General features: G+C 42.5%; 1 protein-coding gene across 3 annotated transcripts in view; it reads right to left on the bottom strand.

The window, feature by feature from the left end:
* The window catches only part of Kcnab1 (potassium voltage-gated channel subfamily A regulatory beta subunit 1), a 338516-nt gene that overhangs the window by 203242 nt on the left and 114093 nt on the right, over positions 1-21181 (bottom strand). The window contains exon 1 of one of the 3 annotated variants that reach the window (XM_075950416.1): positions 5336-6995. The exons of the other annotated variants lie outside the window; for them this stretch is intronic. Within the exon in view, the coding sequence (XP_075806531.1) occupies positions 5336-5556 (221 nt within the window). The 5' untranslated portion in view covers positions 5557-6995. Of the gene's footprint in view, positions 1-5335; positions 6996-21181 lie in introns of those variants that run through there. 3 annotated transcript variants of the gene reach the window in all.

Raw genomic sequence — 21181 nt, 5'->3', positions numbered from 1 at the left:
TGATTTTCCTTTTGAATCTGATGGGATCCTTTTCTCTTCTCAGAACATTTATCCAATTACCTTAAATTGAAAAGTTGGCAGAAATGATAAACAGAAGAGTTTCTCTAACATGACGACAGTCATTGGGTGAACTGGGGATTAAAGGCTCCAGGTGGAGCAACCAATTAGAAGACTACAGCAAGGAAATGAGATGGTTCTGGAACCTGTGGATCAATCACTGAAAATAGATATGCATTCAGGCCTGGGCAGCAGCACACAAATATACATAGTCCCCATGCCCACCCCCACACTTCCAGAGCCATGGAACTGGGACAACATTTCCCTGACAACATCCTGCGGTCCCCCATCCCTCCCACCACCTTCTCACCATCCCATGGATGCCAGACTTCTGACTGCTGCCTTGCAGAGGTGGAATAAACTCCACGAGACTGACTCAGCAGCTACTTTTTAGGAAGGTTCCTCCACCTCTCCATTCTCTCCATTCTCACTCACCATTTGGCTTTGAGGCAGAGAAGAAAGCCCACACCCATGGGCATCAGTGAAAATCATGATGGCAGTCAGCAAATTCTCTCTAATTAAAAAATTGACATTTTAAATAACCAGGCCATTCCCTTCTCAGGACTAAAATCTAAAATTTAATACTAAATACTAAAAGTATTTCCATCTGAAACATAACCACAGATCTGGCTCTGCTCGCATTTTTTCAACCCACCCTTTCCTCCCACTTTCCCCACATGAACACACACACACGCATACACACATACACACACACACACACACACGAGTGCCTTTTATGTAATCAGATGATAAGATTGATCTCTTCTTTGAATTGCTTTGATTTAAAATCCACCCACTATTTGTGGGAGGTACAGGGAGATGGATGCAATGTGTGCTTTAAAGATTCAGGAAGTACGAGGCCATGGATACAATGTGTGTTTTAAAGATGCAGGAGGCACAGGGCCATGGACGTAATGTGTGCTTTAAAGATGCAGAAGGCACAGGGCCATGGAGGCAACGTGTGCTTTAGAGATGCAGGAGGCACAGGGCCATGGATGCAATGTGTGCTTTAAAGATGTTACTGAGGAGGGCCACATCAGGGATAGGATCTGTGTCTTTTCGGTGCAGTTTTGATTTTGCTAAGAGGGCTATAAAATTCATCACATATTCTCCTATTTCACAACTATTTCACAACTTCAATAGTGGAAGAACAGCTGCCAGGGTATTGGTTACCTAACTGAACCATAGGCTTACACGGCTCACAAAGCCTTGTGGATCGCTCAGTACTGATGCCCACCCCACGTCTTGATGTCTTCCTCTACGTTTCCGTGCTGTTGCAAGTCTGACCCCCTTTGTGGCCACAAAATTCTCTCTCCCCACTTCTCTGGAAAAAAAAATTATCTGAAGGGAGAAAAGACCATTTCTAAAAGATAGCATTTTGTATGTTTCCATTTATACAATATTCATAAAAGAATGAAATTACAGATCTGTCACAGACTGTTGACTTCTGGGCACTAGGGTCTGGAGAGCATATAGTTATAGGTGTACAGGAATAGTACCAGGAGGCCTTGGGACTGGGGAAACACTCCGACTCCTCACTGTGGTGAACCCGCATAGACATCCAAATGATCACATGCCTGACCGGTGAAATCGGAATCAATTCTCTTTTATAAGAGTTTTCAAGGTTTGAAACCATGGTATCATTATGTTGCCACTGGAAATGTAATAGGTCATCGAAACTGTCGATAGAGTTAAAAAAAATCCTGCACATCTATAATTATTTATAAAACGTTTAATGGTCAAATGCAGCTAGCTAAAAATAGGAAAATGTGAAGTTTTAAAAGGGATTTAAAGCTTATTTCTCAGGTTTGTAATGTTCTTTTTGCAGATAAAACCTTAAAATATTGTAAAGCCTGTTTCCAGGTGTGTACTAACTGCAAAGCACGTTTTATGTAACTACACAGCACAAGGTCATATCGTCATGGTTCAAATACATTTTTCTTAATAAAATTAAGGTTATCAATATTTAAATTGTCAAACTAAAATAATAATTTCAGAATAGGAAGAGGGGTTTAATAAACACAAATACGTTGTGTTATATAATCAAAAAAGCTCCAAACCATGTCAAACATTGGCAACTGGAGCATTCTAAAAAGTTCCCTTAAAACAGAACACCCCCCAAACAAACAGAAAAAAAAAAGTCAGCAAGTAAACCTGGTTTAACTTCTGACAGATGAGCTCTGGGGGATGAAAGGTGCGTGTGTGTAGGGACGTCTACCACCCGGAGATCCATCATGTATGCCTGGAGAGTTCCCACCAAGCTACCAGGCGGTGCTGAACACAGAGTAAAAGCATGGAAAACTAAGACAGAGTAACTTTCGTGATTACCAAACTCAAAACAGTCTTAGATACAGCAGCCCCCGAGTAAGCATTAGGAACAGTCTTGTTCTTCCGCTAACAGTAACGTTGGAACAGCAGCATGTTCTCGTAGGTTATTTTGTTCATATTAAGCCTTGAAAAGAATATCCGGTTTGATAGAAGATTCTTACACAGTTGTGGTGAGAATCTAATTACACTGAAAATTTAGAAGACTTGCACAAACACATTAATTGTTGCTAAGCTCCTAGTTTATATGAGCTCTTGACCTATGCTTATTTTTCCTAGGCTTAAGAATTGAGACTTAAGAGTCACGATCATCATAGAAGCGGAAAGAAGCCAACTTATTCCTCAAGGTCATAAACAGGTCCTAAACTGCCAGGGAGCACCAGGGCCTTACAGCAAGGCTGAACCTAAAAGCATGGGACTGCAGAGTGAGTGGGAGATTTGGTCAGTTCATGCCCCAAGATGAAATCACTCGACATAGAATGCAAGCGGAACTCGCAGCCCCCAAAGAGACAGGAGTAGCACCCTAGTGTGTAGCCCTACAAGAGCGTGTCACAACAGAAAATCCGAATATCTACTTGCTGGTTTCCTTTTAGGGGTGCCTTTTCCCAGCTTGAAGGTAGTTCCTAAGTCTTGTTCGGCTTCTGCATTTAAGTACTCCATGCACGTGAAGAGTAGGTGTGCAATAAATTATGACTGGCTACCTGAATGCATATTCACTGTACAAAATTTCTGAAGAAAACTATGATCAACCTTCTTGAATTCCTTCCTTCCCCTGCCCCAGGATTGGTGGCCAGTCCTCAAAGCTCTAACGTGGAAACCATCTTCAAGAGTTAAAATGTCATTCTGATCACAACCAATCACTAATTTAGGGTCCTGGTTCACCAGTGTCTGTCCAGACAAGCCAGCTATCTTCCCTTTAACCCAAAAGCATTACAATTTCTTCCTAACAACCACCCCATGTACTCACATTATATTCTAGATGAAACGATGTAACAAAAACCACAATTCAGGCAACAAAAATACTCTCACTATTTTGGGGAGATAGTAATTGCCCTACTCCTCCATACCCTGTGAAAGCTTGGCATGCATATGACATTCTCTCATAATCTTTCTCATAAATGTCACTCTGAGTCGAATTTGAAGGAGGGAAGTCTGATTCACACACACATAAAACACCTGCCGTAGATGGAGAGGCACTGCATGGGAAGAGGACTGGAAAAGAGGCATTTTATTTAGTTACCACAGACTCAAGAGGGCTGAAGGACCCAGATGATAGCCAGTGAAGGGCTGTGCTCAGCCGCAAGCAAGGAAAGGCATCCCTAGGAGCGCTGCCCACATTGAGCTTGTGGGGGGGAGGGGGAGACAGTTACAGTCCAACCTGAGTTCAACTGTGTTCCTAGGAAGACCTTACTGAAGAGCTCCCCACTTCAAAAGCCCGGTAGACAGAACCATGCCATGACACAACACACAGCTTCCTGTGGCCACACAGTAGGGGCGTGACTTTGTAATTTGTGCCTTACAGGAAACCACTTATTGTTCTGCCAAATACCGCAGATCACAACTGGGGCCACCTCAACCTGGGGTGCCTTGTTCCTGGGCTCTTCTCTGGTGGCATCAGCTTAGCTGCGGGCTCAGCAGCACTCACTGTGCACAGGACTAAGGCTGCATGTGTGCCACCGCAGCTGTGCTGAAAATGCCAGAGCGGGAGCGACTGGGGTCATTGTGGGGTCCCATGCCCACTAGAAATGCAAGGGAAAACAGAGGGTTCATGGCACCGACCCTTGAGAGGAAAGGACCACAGTCAGGTGGTTTATATGGTGGCTTGTCCTCACCCTACAGTTGTGGCTCAGAACTTCGACTATGGGTGACTTCCTCCCATCCCCATTCTGGGGTTTTCTTTCTCATTGGCTTGAAAACATCAGAAGAACAAGATTTACTTTTGCCATGGGAGGTTTCCCTTAACTCTGCAGATAAACTTTCACCAGGGGCAACTTTTATAGAGAAGTTAAAAATGCTTACTTCACATAGAAAACACAGTCTTCAATATGCGGTATCTTAATTGTACGGAGTTCACCTTCTCCAATAATCTGGTCTCTCGCAAATGAGAGAGAGATAAAAGTAAACAATGAACAGTGTCCCCTGCAAAGGAGAGTAGCCACGGACTTGGAGGATGTGTCAAGAGCTTCTCTCCTTTGTAGGCTCAGACACTTAGAAGCTAGAAGTGCAGCAGTATTGCAGAACTGACGTCCCGAGGGCTGCGCAAAACACACACAGTGAGGCGGCAGGAAACCCATCCCAGAATGATGAGCTGTTCCTACTACAGCAAGTTTTCTATCTACGAAAACAGTGAATTCCTTATGCTACAGGAAATAGAAACACAAGACAGCTACGAGCCTTGAAAAACTGACCCTCCGTATTTCACAACGTTCATCTCAGGCAGTGATTTCGGTTTAAATACAGCAGTGCTCACTCTAATGTACCATTGTGTTTCTGCCATGAACCTTCCTTAAAAGCTGTGCTTAGCATGTTCCCTTGGTCTCTCAAAGGTAAGGGTGTAGTGTGGGATGGGAACTGCTCTGAGGATGAGCACAGAATCTACTGTCTGTGCATCAAGCCGGACACACACTTCTGCTCCTGACAAACTCTCCTAGCAGAAGAGAGTTTCCGGCTCCCGTGTCTTTACTGCCTGGAATTCATTTAGGTCCTAAGGTGTTCAATAACACTTAGAATATACAAAATGGGCCACATCTTAAAAATCGCGCCCAGGCTTCCAACCAGCTTGGGGTTTTTTTTTTCACCCCTCCCCCCTAAAGTCTAATTTCAAAGCAAACACCTGAGAATTCTAAATTAAGCCAAACAGCACTGAGTTAAGTCACTTCAAAACCGAAGGACCGCCTGACTGCGCCTGCAAAGCCCATGGAAACCCCCCGGCGGAGGGACCTCTCATTCCTACCTATATTTCATGCCAGTCTGCTTTGCGGTGGACTCTTTGAGAGAAATATGATGCTGAGGGGTGAAGGTCCCCAGGCTGCGAGCGATGATAGCGACAGTGCGGAATTTGGCCCGGGCTGCGTTCACCACATTGGGGGCGGTGGAGTTCTGCTTGCTCAGAAGTCGGTCCTCACCATTTCGACTCTTCAAATTGTGCTCTGTGCAGGCTATAGAGACTTGCATTGCTTCCCAGGACCAGCGCAAGGTCCTCTCAGAACCCCACAGCACAGGCGGTCGGCAGAGGGTGAGCAGTTGGGGGACTTCTGCTGTCTTTTAAACCCTCTTGCCCCCCTTCCTGGATGCCTTCAGAGGAGTCCCCGCCGCTGACTTCAGAGCCCACAGAGTCTCAGGAGAGGCTGAGGTTCAGGACAGAGTCCCGGGGACCCAAAGAAGTAAACAGCCAAGCTGGAAGTTGTCTCGGCAGCTGGAGCGCGGATCAGCCTCCCCAATCTTCCCAGGCTGTGAGCTCGGCTGATTAAACAGCCAGATCCATGTGGTCAGGAGGCTGGTGCAGAAGCCTAGAGCTGAGCATTCATGGTGACTGCACACAACCCTGCCTGGAGCCAGTCCGAGGTGCCTGGATGCGGAGGGCTGGCTTCTGGGCGCTGGCTCAAAGCAACGCAGGCATACCGCAAGATGCGCCGCCAGCACCCTCTGGATCACAGGCAGGAGGCTCAACTGGAGAGGAGCATCCCAAGAAGCAGCTAACAACAAACCGGGCTCCGCGGACCCGTGGTCTCCATCCACTCTGCCAGTCAGCTGCCTCCTTCCCGGATTTTGAAGGATGCGGAGGTGGAGGCGTCTCAGGACCCCTCCCCACTCATCCTCAGGGAAAAGCTGGGGCTCCTGAGCCTGCACTTACTCGGGTTGGCGACGGCATGGAGGAGCTGGAAGGTCCCTTTAAGAAGCGCCTTGCCGTTGTGTGCAATGGGAAGGAAAGATCACTGTGACCACTCCTTACCAGAACAGGACTGGGAGGGCTGCTCCATCAGGGGGCTCTGCCTAGATGCCACCAAATCTTGCTGCAGCACAAGAGTAGGAACTGGGGAAAGCTGAGCGGGGTGCTCCTCAGAGTGGCATGCCAGTGATTAACACGTGAATACTGCCTGGCTTGCTGGATTACAGCTTGGAATTCTGCTCATAGCCTTGTAAGGGTTCACATCTCCTCTGCATGCTATTTCTTATGCAGATAAGTTCAAAGTTTCCTGAAAAGCCACGGGGCAGTCTATGTGGAGTCAGGTCTGCTAACTTACTGCAAATCTACATAGAAATCCAGAGTAGGGACTTCTGGGATGCCGCAGGGAGCGATGAGTTCTCCACACTGGAGGGGCTGACTGGCGGTGGGAGCAATGGGGAAGAAGTAGATCAATATCACTGCCCAGAAGGGTCCGGAGGGTAAGGGGAGCCATAGATACTGCTCTGGCCACAGGGATGGGCAGCAAGAAGCCCTGTGAGCTGAGCCTAAATGAATCTTATCTGTCTGTTCCATCCAAGAAATGTGCTCAGACCAAAGTATCAGTTGATTGATAATTTATCTCTCCATTTGAAGTATGTGAGAATGTTTTTTTTTCTCCAAAAGCATTTTTTTTTTCTGAATGTGAGTCCCAACAGACCTCACTGCCAAGCAAGGAGAAACAGCAAACACTATTTGGGAGGAGCATCTCTGGATTTGCGACAGAGATCAATACAGAAAGGAAAGTAGGAAGCCCTGTCTCCCTCGTGGAGGAACAGGCAATTGGGTGGAAAGGACAAAACATTGTGTCTTCAGAGACTATGTTGGAAGTCGCCTTCTACATGTACCCAAGTCTGATAGCCAAGCTGAGCCCACCAGAGTGAAGCGGGGACAGATTTCTGGAGCCTGGAGAACATTATATTGATCCATTGCCCCCTCCTCAATGGAGTCCCTATTGGTATCTGATTCTGCTGCTGGGACACAAATATGTCAATGTCTGGGGGTTCCAGAGGCACGTGGGAGACTCAGGGAGCCTTCCTAGAGGAATGACAGTCCTATGTGGCAATGGGTCTGATTTGATTGGCAGGAGTGGGGGGAAGCAGTCACCCCTGGACTGGCATGTTCAGGGATGATACACACTCTGCCTGTGTTGACTAAAATATAAATAAAACAGTTGGTCTGATCACGTCTGATTACCATTGAATGAAATGGTAGAAATAAAATTTTCAGGGAGATTCTAGGCTTGCATTGAGATCCATTCAAGAAATCAGTCTCAAGATCTTTGAACCTGAAGATGAGATTAAAACCACATTATGGAGTTGCATCCTTGACCCTCCATGTGTTTTTTTTTTTTCCTTTTGCTCTTTTCTTTAGAAAACAAATGTGTTGATGAATGGGAAGAAATTTTAGGATCAGTGAGGGTGGAAGGGTTGAAAGGGAACCTCTTCTTCGCACTCCTTTATGCCAGGCAGGAATACTGGGGTGGAGGCGCATATATGTATTCTTTGGAATAAACAGTGGGCAGAGAGGAAGCAGATCAGAGAAACCTTTATTTTTGCACACTGAGCCAGCTCATCGGAGATGATCAACGTGAATCAGAAAAGCAGTCAAAAATGAGAAGAGGAAGAAGTGGGAGGAATCAAAAGGAACAGCTTTTAGCACATGGAAAAAAAGAACCACCAACAAAGCAGCTTGGGACCAGTTGAGTGAGCTGATAACCACCAGGCTGGAAGGGTCTGAAACCTGGCCTTCAACTCAGCCCCTGGCTGTGAGGGAGGGGGTGTGTGATGTAGGCGGGAGTTCAGCTGAGAATGCTGACAGTTTTACAGCAATGACTGGGAACTTTGAAGCAAAGAGAGGCCTGGCTATATTAATCAATGTGGCACTCAGCTTTGTCGAAGAGCTAGCAGAGGAAGGCCAGAAAGCACAGGCTAGCCCAGGACAGGGAAGAGGTTATCTGAATAAGACATAGAAGGCAGAATATGCATGAGTCACCTCTGGCCCCCACAGGACTGCACTGAGAGCGTGGTCTTCAACAAGCCCTCACTCTATAACTGAGAGAAGCTGAAGAAATAAATAGGAGGGAGAGAGGAATGCAGGGAGATGGGGAGCGGCCATTTTCTGGTAAAGTCCTGACCATTCACTCTGAAGGACAGCCTGTGTACTGAAAAGGTGTCCCACGTTCCCTTCTGCTCCTCTTGTGTGTAGTCCAGTGTCCCAGCCTTTGCGACACACGACATAGAGAATCAAAGACCCGAGGCCAGAGGATGCTCACAGTGCGAGCCTCGTTCTCGCGGTTCACAGTGCCTTTCATCTCTGACACCACGCGGGCATTCTGACAGGCAACCAGCAGCCCCACAGTCTCCCCAGACATCCTCGCTCTTCCCGGCATTAATGGAGCAGTCGGTCTCGGGAGCCTGGAAATTAGATAACAGTTGGCTGGAGAGAGCCTGTTCCTAATAAGTTTGCTAACAGGCCACGCGCTAATGAAGCTGGGAAAATTAGACTTGGAATGTGTGCCCTCTTGCTGTCACCCAACAGAATTTAGAGGAATGCTCACTATGAGCATTTCAGGCTGTAGAGACATATAAGCCTGCATCTAGATACACCTACATAGATGTATACAGATACAGATACAAGTATAGATATAGTTATGGGCTGGGTCGCCTCATCCCAAACTTCATGTGTTGAAACCCTGGCCTCTCCCCAGTGCATCAGAATGGGACTGTATTTGGAGACCATCTTTAATGATGTACCTGAATTATAATGAGGCTGTAAAGGTGACCACTAGCCCAGTATGACACATGTCCCTATAATAAGGACTAGGGTCAGACACAAGACACAGAACAGAGGATCATCGCCAAGCTCAGGGCAAAGCCCTCAGAAGAGGCCAAGCTTGCTGTCACTTTGATCTCAGCCTTACATTCTGCAGAACTGAGAGAAAATAAACTTTTTCTGGTGCAGCTACTCAACTTGTGGTACTTGTATGTGACAGATGAATTAATACAGGCAGAAATATAATTTATATCTGTAATGTTGTCCATAAGAAACAATTGGAACTTACTAAAGTACGAGCTCCTAAGAGTCATTACTAGTCACGACGAATGTCCTTACATATTCTCCACACAGCCTAAGCTGCCATTATTAGTGTTTTATAGGAAGATAGTGAGTTCCAGCTCAGCCTGGGCAACACAGCAAGAGTCTGTCATAAAAACCTAAAGATAGACAACAATCTTCAGATCTGTTCTCTAGGAAGGCTGATGAAATGTGCTCTGAAGCAAGGTTCCAAGTGAAACCCTTTGTTCCTCTTCACAAAGTCAAACAGGGTTCTTTATGTTTGCTGGTGGCTGCTTTTACTAGGGTACACTAATTATAAAAATAGTAAGTTTCATCCTATGTGTGTGTGACAGTCTGCTAACAGTCACCTCCAAACACCCTCCTCTCACCCATCTCCGGGTCCCCATCCTTTCCCACGTTCATGCTCAACGGTGTGTCTTGACTGGGTCATTTCCTTCGTGTTTAGCAGTCTTCTCAGTTTACCTATTTTCCTTTGCTTGCTCATGTTCCCTGAGGCAGGAGTCAGCACCCTCAGAGACATCCTGAAGCAGCAGAGAGCACCACACCAGTAGACAAAGCACAGTCCTGACCTCTCACTGTAACTTAGGAGTCATCTGCGACTCTCTTTTACTTCCTTCCCTCACCAGAAGCACGGGGGTGGGGCGGGCATCTTTATTTCAAAGACCTCTTCCTGTTGTGATTGTGTTCTGTAGATGCCATGACTACATTTCTAGAGGTTGCCACGGCACAGGGCTAAATTATCAAACTCTTCAGCTTGGCCACGACTGACTCCTATTGGTTACCTTGCAGCAGAGTTTTGGCATCAGCATCAGCCATATTGGGTCTTGGCTATTTAAGACCAGGCAACAGGATGTTAAGTTTGCATCCATGAGCTTTGGTCTTTGTGGTCATCTCAGTGTTCCTGGGAACCCTGGAAACTTGACAACGGGGATATATAAGATGCAGTTAAGCCTGGTGCTTAGTTTTTCTCTTCCTCCTCCCTTTTCTGTGCTACTGAACAGGGTGCTAGCATTCTTGGAACCTTGGTTTCCTCATGGAGACCCAGTAATATGAGAGCGTGGCTCTCCAGAGCCGCTTCCTGTGATGGAGCTGCAGTCTCTGGTTGGGGAAGCAGAAGGTAAACATATCCAAGATGGCTCTAGCTAGTTAAGATGAAACTGAGGAAGCCTTCCCCTGAATGTTTGGTTCTTAACCACTATGCATATTGTTTTTCACCCACCATAAGCATCCCGCTCATCAGAAGGACTTCACATACACCCTCTTATGAATACAGTTTAAAAAGAAACCCTATTGCCATTGTGAGTACTAGAAATAAATTCAATTTAGAAGATCTAAATCTCAATATTTTATGAAAAGTATCTTGTGAATGTTTATTCTTGTCCTACTGCTGTAAAAATTTCCCAATTACCCAGAAAAAAGAAATTGGTTTATTCAATTTCTTCCCGGCGAAGTCAGAACCAAATATTTTCCACTGGTTCCACTTAGAACTTATGGTTTCTATTCCACTGGAAAGCACAGCCAGCAGGAGCCAGGAAACATTTGGTCATGCAGCCGGGCAAAATTGGAGTTATCCAACACAGAAAAGAATCTGCTAATATCAGAAGAATTTTAAACATGAATCTGTACAGATGGCAAGCTGCTTCTTGTGCCTCATTTGTGAGCAGTAGAGCTATGTCATTTATCAAGACTATTAAAACCTGGTGAGAGAGTTATTATATCCTCACAATTTTAACCTGCCATTGGAAACCGTCGTGGTCCCATGTGTACAGAGACACAGCCTTTACAATGGTAAATAAAATTGAGACTGAACATGTGACTTCTAGGTGTCTACCCTTTGACTAGAATAACAGACTTACCAAAGCACCCAGCAGGACATGCAGAGGACAAACCCATTTCACACACCAGACTCTATTCTAGAAACAAAGCGCCATGAACCAAAGGATGGACACGCTTTAGTCCTGGGAAGTAAACCCAGGGCTTAAATGTGAGAGACAAGTGTTCTGTTACTGTGCTATTTCCAAGGGGCAGTTAGCACTTAAACTATGTCCATGGCCACTGAAAAACCATTTCCTTAATCCAGAATATTCTAAAATAGATGAACCACACATTCTAATATTTTTCATCAATGTTCACATTGGAAACATGGCGCACCAGTAATACATAGAAACAGTTATAGTGAAATGGCAAATTCACAATTTTGTTCTGCCAGCTTCATAATAGGCAATTTCTTGTGCTTTTTGGGAAAACAAATGAAAGAAAACTGACTGCTATTCTGCCTGCTTTTACGAATGTTATTTTACTTCCAAATTGTTCTCCATTGCCATGATTTCTAACATTGTCTTCTATTAGCCTCTGACAACTAGAAACATGTGCTGTGGTTTTCGTTAAAAGATCTTCTTGAGAGGTTAACTCACAGAGAAATTGATTTCAAAGATAGAGTTATTATATATAAACAATCCATGATAAAATCAGCTAAATGGCACATTGCTATTTCATGCACTACAAAGTGATTAATTAATTATGCCATAATGCATATGGTTAACTTTCAACAAATTAAAATGTTTTAAGTCATAGACTCCCTCGCTACAAAAATCACCATTTTATAAACTTAAGATGAAAGTATAAAGGAAGTAAATTATTTAGAACACAGTTCTAAAACGTATTCACATTTAGACTTCAAAGTTCTGATCTAAAGTTCTGAGCTGTGAGTACCCACACTTTTCTCCTATCATATTTATATTTCAGAAGCAATGCTGTTTAAAAGCATGCCCGACTTCTGTACCTCCCCCAGATGCTGGCACAAACTCTTAACGTTCGTATTTTAATCTATGAGCAACAGTGACCACAGCATCCTAAGAGCTCAGCCAGCAACAAGCCATTTAACAGTTTCCAGGGGAAAAAAAAAAACTATTACAGAGAATTGATGAAGTATCATTTTTAAGATTGTATTCCATAAACCTTTATCTAACAACAATTTATAACTGATATACTGCAGAAGGAGAGAGACAGGGGAAGGGGAGGAAAAGATGTTGAGTTGCTTTTATTTTCTAGGCATTGTGGCAAAAGCTTCCACACCCATCCACTTAGTCCAGAGGAAAGAAAAAACAGGCTATTGTTAATCATTTCAAACAGCTGAAAACTAAGTGTTGCTGGGAGGTGGTTTCGTGAGCATTCATAGTCAACATTGGAGGTAGAGGATTTGCCAGCATGTGTTTGGGTCTAGGTGTGATCCCCAGGTAACACCTATATACATAAATAATAAATATCTCGAGCATATGATGTGTGTTACATATTTTCAAACCTACAGTGAATAGAGTTCCCAAAGAGCCTCCCACAGAAAACCATCTTTACAAGATGAGGCTGAAAAAATATTCAACCTCCAAAAAGTTACTAAGACAAAGTCACTTTCTTTCTTTTTTGTTCTTCCTAGAGCAAGAAAGAAAAGGTATTATTATACACATCTTTCTATCTCATAATAGTAATATATATTTTGCAAAGGGCCTCCTGACCTTTTCTTTTTATTTAATTCATTCTTTGAACCAGAATTCTTATAAACCAAGCAGATCCAAGATTTTATGGGATCATTTTTCATTTAATTCTGCCCCTTTTAGCTGATGGAGCAAGGTTAATGCAGGTGACCCCTTTAGTCTCTCATCGCAGTTCAAATGAAAGTCATTCTGAGTTCACAGTGGTTTCCTCTCTCCTCAGACCTAGTAGGATTGCTACTACAGAACAAGACAGGAAAAATATTTGTGACCAGACTAGAGAAACAATTAGTTTTCTGTCCTCTTTCCTAACTCATGTGTCTATTACTATATCTGCCTTCCTTCCTTTCCTACTTTCTCTTTCTTTCCTTCCTTCCCTCCCTCTTTCCCTTTCCTTCCTTCCTTCCTTTCTTCCTTCCTTCAATCATTTTCTTTCTTTTTCTTTCCTTCCTTCCTTCCTTCAATCATTTTGCTTTCTTTCTTTCTTTCTTTCTTTCTTTCTTTCTTTCTTCCCACCTAATCTTTCTTTTCCTTCCTTTCATGTATGAACATGCTTTGGATGTCTCAAAAAACCAAAACCAAACAAACAAATAAAAAACAAAACAAAACCCAACAACAACAAAAAAAAACATGATAGTGAAATTCAGTATAAATACTAAATCCAATGAGGATAAGTCCAAGTTTAAAATCCAATGTAAAGCTCCATAGCTTCTCAATGGGTATTATAACTGTGTCAAAGCTCACTTAGGTGTAAAAACTTTAGGTCTGGCTGATTTCACTGTGCAAGGCTTTTTATCTGAGACTTTTTTACAGTAAAGTTTTAATTAAAGTAAAAGACAGGAAATATGGGAAGATGCATTAGTAGGGATTCAAAGTGGAATAACTATTATTAAAAATGGTATGCAAGTCCCTTAGTGAATCAGAATCTGAAAAGCATGCGAGTCATCCAGTCCACTGCTAAATTGATAACTAAAGAATTAAATCAACACGTTAAAGAGCTCCGTGCATGCCCACAGTCACTGCAGCATTATTGGTAAAAGCCCAGGTGTGTCAGCAGCGCAAGTGCCCATGACTGGATTAACAAAGAAGCTAAGAAACATATGCCTTGGAATATCAAACATGGGTAAAACCAGAGGTCTTTATGCTTGACTAAATAAGCAAGCCGCAGAAAGACGAATACCACCCGATCCCACTTTCGTGTGGAATGTAAAGTAAAATCAGTCAAGCACATAAAGCTGTGACAAGAGTAGACTTTATGTGTTCCCTACTACTGATAGGAGGAAGCAGAGGAACTGAAGGAAAAAGACAAAGAAAGAAAGGAAGGGAAGGAGGGAGGGAGGGGAGAGGGAGGGAGGGAGGGAGAGAGGGAGGGAGGAAGGAAGGAAGGAAGGAAGGAAGGGAGAGAGATTGATATGGTAGCTTTGCTAATTAGCATGGCCATAGCAATGGTACTGTATGTCTTGATCAAATCAAGTTATGTACCTTAAACACATAAATTTTCCATTTATCAATTATACTGCACTAAATTGAAGAAAAGGAAGCAAATCACTTACCCAGCACTATGAAACTCATTTCCTGCTTAGTCTGAATCCCCACCCAGATACCCCAACTCATGTTGAATGACCTGACACACCATTTGTTTATTTATATTTTTTAAAGGAACCCTCAATTATGTCATCCTATGAAAACATTCCTACTTTATGGAAAAACCTCTCACTTGTGTTCAACCAAACATGCATATTTCACAATGCATACATACTGCTTTTGTAAACAAAATAAAGTAACATTTTAAAGTTACCTTTCCATCACAGAATTATGCCAAGTTTTTAACAAGAAATTTTAAAATACGTAGATAAATTCTCTTAGATTTATATAAATCTTAGTCACAGAAATGAGATAAAACAGATTTAGGAAGAAGGGAGGAATGTCATTTAATCAGTGGACTTAAAAAAATCATCCTGGTCAATATTTCTATGTTTAAGCTTTTCTATTTTCACACACAGGTTTGTGGTTATTATTATTGTTTCTGTTATTGTTGGACACAGCTGAGAATCCTTCAAGGTTTCTTTATCAATTACCCTATGCTATCAGCTTTGTTCTTTTCTGTTTTTCATATATTATCTTTTCTCAAGACAACTATTTATCCTCACCAATTATTCTTTGCTACTTGCTTGGCAAGCTCTGAGTGCCAATGAGGAAAGGCGGAAGATTCCGCCTCCCTTTATGAGACTCCCTAGCTGGGAATATGCAGGCATGCATGGCCAGCTGCCTAGTGGGCATCAGATCAAACGCCACTGGATATTCTTTAGAGGAAACAGGGAGACCCACATGGGCTGAGGGATTTAGAGAAACCATAGTGGTACCAGAAAAGCTCTGGGCAATGACAGAGGCAAGCCCAGAGGAAGAACAGCTTCCATGGGGAGATTTAGAATCTTGTTGGAGAATGTGCACTGTGCTTGGTGTGCAGTGTCTTTGGAAAGAGGACTTCAAGAACACAGAATGCAAAATGAAGTCTATACCCCAACTGACAGTAGAGAACAGCCTGGAATAAAGGGAAGAAAACTAGGGCTCTTTCCTCAGAGCAGGCATGTGACACTTTCCTCGGGACAGTCATGTGAATCCGGAGAAAAGTTCATCAGAGTCTCAGGTGGGGTTGGGAGTGTAAGCTGTATTTTAGGCAAACAAGGCTGGAAACCATGTATAGGTAGGTGGCCTGAGGCAGGAAGGCAGTGGGGGCTGACAGGAGCCAGTCAGCCGTGAGGTACAATCTGCTGAAGGAATTATGATGGTTTCTCACAAGGAGCAGAATGGAGAAAGGGCTCACTAGGCATGGCGGTCTGATAAGCAGTTGGATAATACATATAGCAAGAGCTTATTTTGTCAGAAACAAAAATGTTACCAGTAGTTACCCGTGGGTGGTAGGATTATGGGTAACTTTTGATTCCTTTATTTTGCTCATATATGAATTCCTGCTGGAAGCACATATTACTTTTGTATTATGGAACACAAAAAGTGGTGCCCAGAAAACAAGAAATGACGCTAGGAGTAATAGCAAGCCAGTGGGCATACATATCCTTACGGAAGCATGGTGACTTTGTTTGCTTCATAACATGTAGGCTAAACACCACTAGGCAGATTCAGTTTACTTTTTAACCAACAAGCCTCCAGATGTAGATTATCCAGACTACAAACTACTGAACTCTGTTAACCAACATGAAAGTGAGATCGGATAGTATTTGTCTTTCCGTGCCTTGCTCATTAAAGCAAGCGTAAAGCCCTCTGGTTTTATCAATGTTCTTGCAAATAGCAAAATTTTAGACTTGATATTCCATGGTATATATTCATAGCTTCTTTATTGCTAATCCATTCATAGGCGCTTACGTTGCTTATGTATCTTGGCTTTTGCCAACAATGCTGCCATGGCTATGGGCATGCATAGAGCTCTTCAAAATACTGATTTAATTCTTAGGGGATAAATGATGCTTTCACAAGTGCCGCATATCAGTTATCTTGTGTATCATATATTTACATTATGATTCATAACAGTACCAAAATTACAGTTATGATGTAGCAACAAAATCATGTTATGGTTGGGGGTCACCACAGCCTAAAGAACTGTATCAAAGGGTTGCAGCCTTAGGGAGGTTGAGAATCTCTCATGGCTCTAAAGGATCTTCTAGCATCTGGTGGTGGTCAGCATTCTTTGTGACTACATCACTCTGATCTCCGTGACTGTTTTGCCATGGTGTTTTCCATGTATCATGAACCCTTGTCATTGAAAAGAGCTTGCTTCAGTAAATTCATCTCAAGATCATAATCTTAATTACATCTTCAAAAACTTTTTTTAAAGTAATAAAGCCTAGTTCACAGACTTGAAACATCAAGACGTAGTTCTATCTTTCGAGGACCTAATATGTAGCTGTTAGTCTGTAGAAAAGATGGTCAAAGAGGAGAAGAGAAAAGAAGGCATGGGAAGGAAGCAAGGAGCTAGACTTTCTCTCTGGGGTAACTGGAGAAAAATGGAAGATACATGCAGGCAGTGAAGGAAAGAGCAGTAGCTGATAAGATGCCCAGGAAATGGGGTGTTGTCATTGTTTCCCTCCTGTCCTCATCAAGAGCACCTATATTTTCCCATGAACGCCTTTCTTATTAATCATTGTTTAGGTCACCATGTCCATAGAGGCAAATACGGAGTTGTGTTACTAGACACTCTAGTCTAGCCCTAGAGTGACTCAGTTGTGGGCTCAGTGGAGCTCAGTTATGGAACAGAAAAAAAACACTGCATCATTTGAAAGGTGGCTTCAGAAGACCAACTCAGCAGGATGATCCCTGTGGTCAAAGCTGTTCAAGCTGTAAAGTAAAACCGCAGTTCTGGAAATACTATACAAATGATCTAATACAAGGTTTACAGGGAATCACACTATTGTGGCTTAATATGAAAGGACACAAAGTCATGTGAAATGGCATCCATTGTAAGTTTAGTACTCAGACAACAGGCAGCGTGACTGAGAATTTTACCCCAATCTCAGATGCACAGTCTCAAAACATCACAAACCCAATGATTTTAATATGTTGCAATTTCTAAATCCATACATGCATAGATGATATGATACAAAAGATGGGGAGGAAGTAGCACTGGGAGCACGTTTCTACATTTTTCATAATTAATTTACTTTCGATCTGAAATAGATTGTGTTAAATTAAACTATATTCTAATCATGGAGCAGTCACTAAGAAAATAATTCACAAATAAAATATTAGCACAAACATTGATAAAAAGAAACAGAGTAACAGGAAAGAATGAGGGATTAAGAAAAAATAACAGCATAAATAAAAATCAAATCGTGTCAATAAGTACATTAAATATAAATAGTCTAAGTGAACAGGCAAAGACTGAGATATGATGTCCATAAGAAACATAATTTGCATTAAAAGGAAAAGTAAATAGAAAACAAAATAATGTGAAAAGCTATCCCATGAAATAGCCATAAAAGAGCTATAGTAAGAAATTGCCATACTGATTTCCAAAGCAACTGCACAAGTTTGCATTCCGAGCAACAGTGGAGGAGTGATCCACTTACTCTACATCCTCTCCAGAATAAGCTGTCATCAGTGTTTTTGATCTTGGCCATTCTTACAGGTTTAAGATGAAATCCCAGAGTTATTTTGAATTACATTTCTCTGATGACTAAGATGTTGAGCATTTTCTTAGGTGTCTTTAAGTCATTTGAGATTCGTCTATTGAGAGTTCTCTGTTTAGGTCTGCACCCCATTAATTTTTATTGAATTATTTGTTCTTTTAATGTCAAGTTTTTTGAGTTATTTGTGTATTTTGGAGATCAGTCCTCTGTCCAATGTGGGGTTGGTTAATCTCTTTTCCCATTTTGTAGGCAGTCATTTTGTCTTATTGATAATGTCCTTTGCTTTACAGAAGTTTCGCAGTTTCAGAAGGCCCCATTTATTAATTGTTTCTCTCAGTGTCTGTGTTACTGGGATTATATATTTAGGAAGGGATCTCCTGTTGACAATGTGCTCAAGTGTACTTTCCACTTTCTCTTCTATTATGTTCAGTGTGGTTGGTTTTATGTTGAGGTCTTTGATCCATCTGGACTTGAGTTTTGTGCAAGGTGATGGATATGGATCTATTTGCATTCTTCTGTGTGTTGATATCCAGTTATGTTAGCATCTTTTGTTGAATATGCTTTTTTATCTCAAGACTCATCAATACCACTTTTGGGTATACACCCAAAGGAAGCTCATTCATAACACAAGGCATGTGCTCAACCATGTTCATGTCAGCATTATTTGTAATAGCAAGAAACTGGGAACAACCTAGATGCCCCTCAGCCGAAGAATTGATAAAGAAAATGTAAAACATGTACACAATGGAGTACTACTCCACTGTAAAATAATAATAATAATAATAATAATAATAATAATAATAATAATAATGACATTTTGAAATTTGCAGGAAATTGGATGGATCTAGAAAAAAACTATATTGTGTGAGGTAACCCATACCCAGAAAGACAATATGATATATACTCACTCATAAGTGGCTTTTAGACACAAAGCAAAGAAAAACCAGCCTACAATCCACAACCCCAGAGAACCTAGACAACAAAGAGGACCCTAAAAGAAACATACATTGACCTAAATAGGAAGCAGAAAAAGGCAAGATCTCATGAGTAAATTGGGAGTGTGGGAATCATGGGAGAGGGTAGAAGGAAAGAGGAGAGGAAGGAAGTGGAGTGGAAAAAAAATATAGCACAATAAAAAGAAAAAAATAAAAAAGAGCTATAATGTTTTCATTACTATTGGCGAAAATAGACTTCAAGAATTATTAAAGAACATTTTATAAAAACAGAAAATCAATGCACCAGCAAGGCACATTAACTATAAACATATGTGTACTTGAACCATGCATGTTTTAGGTCCTCTAATGAGGCAGAGCATCGTGTCTGCAGGACATTGGAGGCTAAAGTCTTATCTTATGGTAGCCAGGAGTGAGAAGAAGACACAGCAGGAACCAGGGATGTGGCTTGCCTTTTAACCCCCCACCTCCTTTACCCTGCTCTTACCTCCTTGTAGATTGTGCAGTGTGAACTCAATGGATGGATTCATTGGTAAATTTAGCAGACTCCCGTGCCAATCACCTGTCAGTCAACTGTGCTAGTAGGTGTTGATCAAGCTTTTAGAGGGAACATTGCTTATCTAAACCAATAGGTACTCTTAAACATAAAGTAAAATTCCTTAACTGGGTTGGGGAGACAGTTCCTCGAACAAAGCACTTGATGTGCAAGTTGGATACCCTAAGTTTGGCTCTCCAGAGCCCATAAAAAAGCCAGGCACAGTATAGTACACACATCTGCAATGGCAACACCCTCCTGTGGGGTATGCGAGCTAGAAAGAGGGGGCGGCAGTTCACATGAATAATTCAGTCGATGCACAAATCCCATTTAACGAAATCCAGTAGCCAATAATGATAAAACCTCCCAAACAAGATCTAAAAGAGAACTTTCCTCAACTAAAGAGTATGTTAGTTGTGGTTTGATATGGAAAGTGTTCTATAGGCTCACGTATTTGAACACTGGGCCTTCAGCTAGGGGCACTGTTTGGGAAGGATATGAAACATTAGGAACTTTACCAGAGGAAGTTGGTCAAAGGGGGTGGGTCTTGAGAGTTTATAGCCTGGTGTCATTTCCTGTTCACTCCCTGATTTCTGGCTTTAGAAGCAGGGACCAGGCAATTTTTTGGTGGAGAGAACTTCAAGACAGCTTAGCATTTCAAGCATGGTTACAGCCCATTGCTCTTATTCAGAGCTACAGGGCGAGGGAACAACACACAGAGCAAAACAATTTTTTAAATCCAAAGTTTGAAGTGAAAAAATGTGCGAGAAAGCTTAAAACTGTGTACCGGGATCACGGAGAAGAGGGAACACCGGTGGGAAGAGCAAAGGAGAAACCTCATTGTTTTCCCTGAAACCAGAGAAAAGATGCCCTGAAGGCAAGACCCCACCCACCAAAGTCTCCAACTTGTGAAAGCGAAAACCTTTTTTGAAAGGAGAAAGCCTCAACCGAGAATTCCACGGAAGGGATCCTTTACTTCCCAAAGAAATCACCTTGGAAAAGGACTCAGATTCAGCCACCAAGACATACGGGATTCTGCCACTGTGGTCTAAAAGGACAAGCTCCTTCTTAAGCTAGCAGCAGAAACTGGCAGCAGCAGCATTTGGTACTGGGTCTGCAGACATGAAAGATTCAACACTGAGGGGTCATGGGGTCTTGTTCTAGGGCTCCAAAAGACCTTGGAGGACAACTGTGGTGTGGAAGTGTTGGTGTCCCTGCAAGGTGTTCAGTGAAGGCCCCTGCATGAAGCCATGGAGGGAAAGTCTGTGTTGCAATGGAAACTGTTTTAGTTAGGGTTCTCTAGAGGGACAGAACCAAGGGGATAAATGTACATACATAAATGCACACATAGACACTATATATAATAAATCTATATAATATAGCAAATCCATAACATATATTAGAATTTGTATGTTAGTCATCTTAAAATGTAGCAGCAGAATCCCACCTGAGATCTGAGAACCCAGTAATTACTTGTCCTGCAGGCTGAATGCCTCCACAGAGTAGCTCCACAGCATTCTCTTCCAGGGAGGCAACAACAGCTGGCTATTCACCTATAAAAAGCAGTACCCCAGTAATTTCAATCTGGTTCCCGGATCACAAAAGATTCCTGGAGAGCAAGGGGTCCTTGATCCATCTTGATAGCTTGGAAACACTGGGTCTTC

The sequence above is a fragment of the Microtus pennsylvanicus genome, chromosome 16, assembly GCF_037038515.1.
Source record: "Microtus pennsylvanicus isolate mMicPen1 chromosome 16, mMicPen1.hap1, whole genome shotgun sequence".
NCBI classification, from domain to species: domain Eukaryota; kingdom Metazoa; phylum Chordata; class Mammalia; order Rodentia; family Cricetidae; genus Microtus; species Microtus pennsylvanicus.
The sequence above is the reverse complement of the archived record's forward strand: the minus strand, read 5'-3'. Positions and strand labels throughout refer to the sequence as shown.